The sequence below is a fragment of the Aplysia californica genome, unplaced genomic scaffold (assembly GCF_000002075.1).
Source record: "Aplysia californica isolate F4 #8 unplaced genomic scaffold, AplCal3.0 scaffold00133, whole genome shotgun sequence".
Taxonomy (NCBI): Eukaryota; Metazoa; Mollusca; class Gastropoda; order Aplysiida; family Aplysiidae; genus Aplysia; species Aplysia californica.
In genome coordinates, this window is record NW_004797403.1 from 533110 (window position 1) to 537698 (window position 4589).

Here is a 4589-nt window from a genome sequence, read left to right on the forward strand (position 1 = left end):
GAGAGAGAGAGAGAGAGAGAGAGAGAGAGAGAGGGGGGAGAGAGAGAATTGAACGAGAAAGAGATGGACAAGAAAGCAAGACAATAGACCCGAAAGAATCACCCGAATTCCCAAACTCAATGTTTTACGCCTCCATCGACATATGTGTAATATTTCTGGAGACAGCTTGGACTTTACTTTAACCTCGACAGTTCCAAAGGGAAATAGTAACAAATGAAAGCAAGCAGCGAGCAAAGTTGTAAGTAGTAAGCGATGTCATACTTTGCAATCGAGCAGGGTGCGAAATTTAATTTTCCTACTACGAGCGTGGGCTTTCGCCCATAATAATAATAAATAACATTTATATAGCGCTCAACCCCGATTAAAGTACACAGGCTCTGAGCGCTTTACAATACAGTACAACGTACAACAGTAACATAAAACGTTGTGCTCTGACTAAAAGAAAATCACTCCAAATATTCATCTTATTCATTTAAAAACCGAAACGACTTCAGCTGACATTAGAATGAATCAAAAGATTTGATCTCTTTTAAAGTACTTGGTAAAGCATTCCAGATCTTGGGGCCTTGGTATTCAAATGCCCTTTCACACATTGCTTCAAGTTTCATAGATGGTAAAATAAATTTCTTTTTGTCAGCTGATGTGCAATTTTAGTGCAAAAAATGTGTTCACGGTAAAATTGATTTCTTGAAACAAGTTTTGTCACAAAACAGTGTCAATGGTTCGCTGTGATGTAAGCCATAATATGCGTGTATGCAAAATGTGTGTGAGAAGCAGGAAGTGCAGCACTGCTGTGAACAACCCCATTTTCCCCTGGACGGAGATTTAGAGTAAACTGTATAAATCTATGAGGAAAGGATTTTTAATCTAGCATGAATTGTTTGTTTTTTTCTTCTTTTTTTGTTATGTGTTTTGTTTTTTGTTTTTGTTTTTTGTTTTTTGTTTTAGTTATTATTGTACGGCGCTTCATAAGGTCATATGAGCGCGCAAGACATATTAAACTTTTTCAGTCGGTAGAAAATTTGGAATTTTGCCCGGGTGGCGGCCGAAGCCTACTCTTGTCGATTTCAGACCACTAAGGGGTCTTTAACGTGCGCAACTTGCACACGGGACCTACGAGATTTTTCATCCTTGTTCGAGAAAGCTAGGTGTAGATCTTTCCCACCAGAAGATCAAGGGTGTGGCTGAAAGACAGCAGTAAGAAGGAGCCAAGGAGTAGCAGTAGAAAGGCTGCAGAAAGAGTCGGGAGCCCAGAGGAGGGGGGCAAAGGAGGGGAGGGGGAGGGGGCAGAAAGAGGAGACGAAAGCAGATGACAGAATATTGCTAGAGAGCAGGAAAGGGGGTGAAGGAGACAAGTTTAGAGGAGAAAATGTTTCGGACGCTACCCAGATTCGAACCTGGGACCTTTGAATGAGAGGTGAACACCTTAACCTCTAGGCCACGAGAGTTCCCGCCTGAATTATTGTGGAAAAAAAAGACAAGCTTAATATATACAAAGTGCTTTTCAAATCATTGGTGACACTAATTCACCCGTTAAAGAGATATTTGAGGATAAGATACGTCACGAGTTTTTGACCGCACTAGACCTATACCAGAAACTGATGTACAGAAAAGTGGGAAGACCTGGAATAACATCAAGAGGCTAGCCCAGAATAGAGAAAGGTGGAAGGTGTTTGTCTGTGGCCTATACCCTGGTGCAGGGCGAGAAAGACAATGATGATGAGATCTATAAGTTATACCATTTTTTTCTATCGAACCGCTTAAGATAGGAACAGATCTTCGTCAGAATGGGCATGGCGACACAACAGGAAACGCACACGACCTGACGTTTTAAAACTTTAAAAAAGTTAATATTGTATAGCGGACAAATTTCTGCGAAATAATCATTACGTTGAAAGGGTCAGTAAACATGTGTGAAGTGTGCTGACAAAATTAGTTACTTCTCGGATTAAAGCCTAAATAAGGAAATAGATACACCACGTTTATAGGTGAAGTTTTTACATCTTATAAGTTTGAAATAATAAAAGACAGGTTATAGTTAAAGAAAATGGCATCAATAGAAAATCTACAAATTTGATCCTGAAGTCCATTTTATGGCTAATATCTCCATTTGTGGACTGCGAGAAGTAACTCATGTTGTCAGCTCACCTCAGATGTTTTAGTTTCAGTAAGAGTTTTACAGCACTTACCACACAATAAGGTCATATAAGTGCTGAAGATTAGAGGTGTTACAAAAGAGAAACAAACACAAACACAAAAAAGAAGGAGGGGCGATAAGGTCGATAGACGTTTGATAGGAAAGAAGAAGCAAACCACACCAGAGCACCCGCCAACCACCCACGCCAGCATACATGAAACACTGATTAATTATAATAAAATCTTATTATGTGGAGCGTCTGGAGCCACCATGGGGTGGGCGCAATTTTATAGAAGGGATCTTTATTATCATTAACAATTGTTATTATTACCATCGTGATCATAATCATCACCATTATTACAACTTGTATTATTATTATTTCTATTATCATTATTACTATTATTAGCCTATTATCATTATTTATTATTATTATTATTATTATTATTATTATTATTATTATTATTATTATTATAATTATTATTATTATTACTATTATTATTATTATTATCATCATTATTACTGTTGACATTATTATAAATTACATAAATACTATTATTGTTGTTGCTATTGTTGTTGATGTTGTTGTTGTTGCTGATGTTGCTGCTGCTAAATTTGTTATTATCATTATTACATTTATACTATTTTTGTTGTTGCTGTTGATGTTGTTGTTGTTGTTGTTGTTATTATTATTATTATTCTCATTAGGCCTAAGCAATAATATATTTTAAAAACGTACTTTTTAAAGTTCTACTGTATGAACCTACCCGGTGGCTGTGCAGTGATTCAGAACCAGCGTCCGTCATGTCAAGTCCTTTTTATCCTTTACGCTGTCGTCTTGGTCTTCCTCTGTTGATCTAGATCTAGGGGTAGAAGTCAGGGGCAAACAAAGATATTGTAGCTCAATAATAAATGAAGACTTCAGGGGAAAAACGACGGTAGTCACAAACTGAAAATCGAGAGGGTACCAATCTTGAACGCTTGTTGACTCATAGCTGTATTTCTGTTCAACTGTTCGTTGATTATTGTTGTTAGATTTCCCATTCAACAACACTTAACAATAAACCACCAGCCAAATAAATATGAAGTTAGATCTATGAGTCCACAAGCTTTTGAAATTGGCACCCTCACAATTTCCAGCTTGTGACTACCGTCGTTTGTTCACCGTGCTCTTCAAATGTTGTAATATTAGTATGTCGAAGCACACACAGCCAGCATGAATAGCTCGTTTGGAGACTCGTAAGTTAGATCCATAGATGTACACTATAGAACTAGATACAGTACGCCCCTCTCTCGCCTTGCTGCGCGATGGCCACATTTGACAGCGGCGTCCGCCATGTTTTTTGTGGCAAGTTGTGTGAAGGAGTTCATGCTAAAGCAATGGGCTAGGCATGTTTTTTCTCTCTCTCTCTCTCATACGCGACAGGCGAGGCTTGGTTCTTGTTGATTTTTTTTTTTTTACATGGGCGCCGTGGCGTACTAGATCTATATCTAAATGACTAAATTGCAACAATACGGCGTTATTTCTACAACTAGATATGTAAATAAAATATGTATTATTAAATAGATAGAGATAGAGACATGGGCTTTAAAAAAAAGAAGGAAAAAAAACAACCTTTATTTCTTCATCAGCACTTTATCTATGAGGTGGTTTATTTCTTATTGACCGAATCTAAGCGTATAGGGCCTATAGAACTTTTAAAAAGAAGTATGAAAAGATGTGGGTGTCATGGGAACCTCCCTTAACCACCGTACCCTCTCTCTCCTTCCGAATCCCAATACCAACCCCCCCCCCCCCCGGGCCCCCCCTCAGATATATGAGTTTCGCATTAAATTAAATCAGGATGAGCCATAGGAAAAAAAATCCAGAGTTTTTCAGCCTTTAGGTGTAGGAATGCAATAAAGCTCTTGATAAAGCAAATTCAGTCAAACAAATGATGAATACATGTACTGGTATTTTTAAAATCGAGTTAAACTTTCCCTTGTGACATTTGAACAGGAAACTTTACTTTTCATTCATATGTTCACTTTTTTAAAAAGTATACTAAATTATAAGTAGTGTTTTCTTATATCGGTATTAAACTTTGGTTTATATTGATTTTAAGAACTAAAGTAGACCATAAACAGCACTTAAACTAAAGCTCCTTCTATTGCTGTTTTAAGTAAATCTAATTAGTAAAACAACTGTGACAACTCTGGACTCACTAAAGACAAAAAAGTGAACTTAAATGTTGTTTTGTAGCCTATTCAATTGTTTTTCTATTCAGTGTAGTGATAACTGAAACAAAAACCTTTACTAAGGTGTTTTTGGACAACATTCAATAAAACAAAACAATAAAAAGTACACTGTTTCAGTTTAATAAAGACATTTCCTGCCCATTGTGAAAAAGATCTAGCTGCTAGTCAACCTTAACTTCACATGGCCCAGAACCTTACTGATGGCTCTTTATGTTTT

The 4589-nt window shown here is 37.0% G+C and overlaps 1 protein-coding gene across 1 annotated transcript in view; it reads right to left on the reverse strand.

The window, feature by feature from the left end:
- The window catches only part of LOC101849688 (ketosamine-3-kinase), a gene marked incomplete in the record, with an annotated part of 22401 nt that extends 19273 nt beyond the window's left edge, over positions 1-3128 (reverse strand). The window contains 1 exon segment of the mRNA XM_005096606.3: positions 2902-3128. Coding sequence (XP_005096663.2) covers positions 2902-2940 — 39 coding nt within the window.
- Between the last annotated feature and the right edge of the window lie 1461 nt (positions 3129-4589).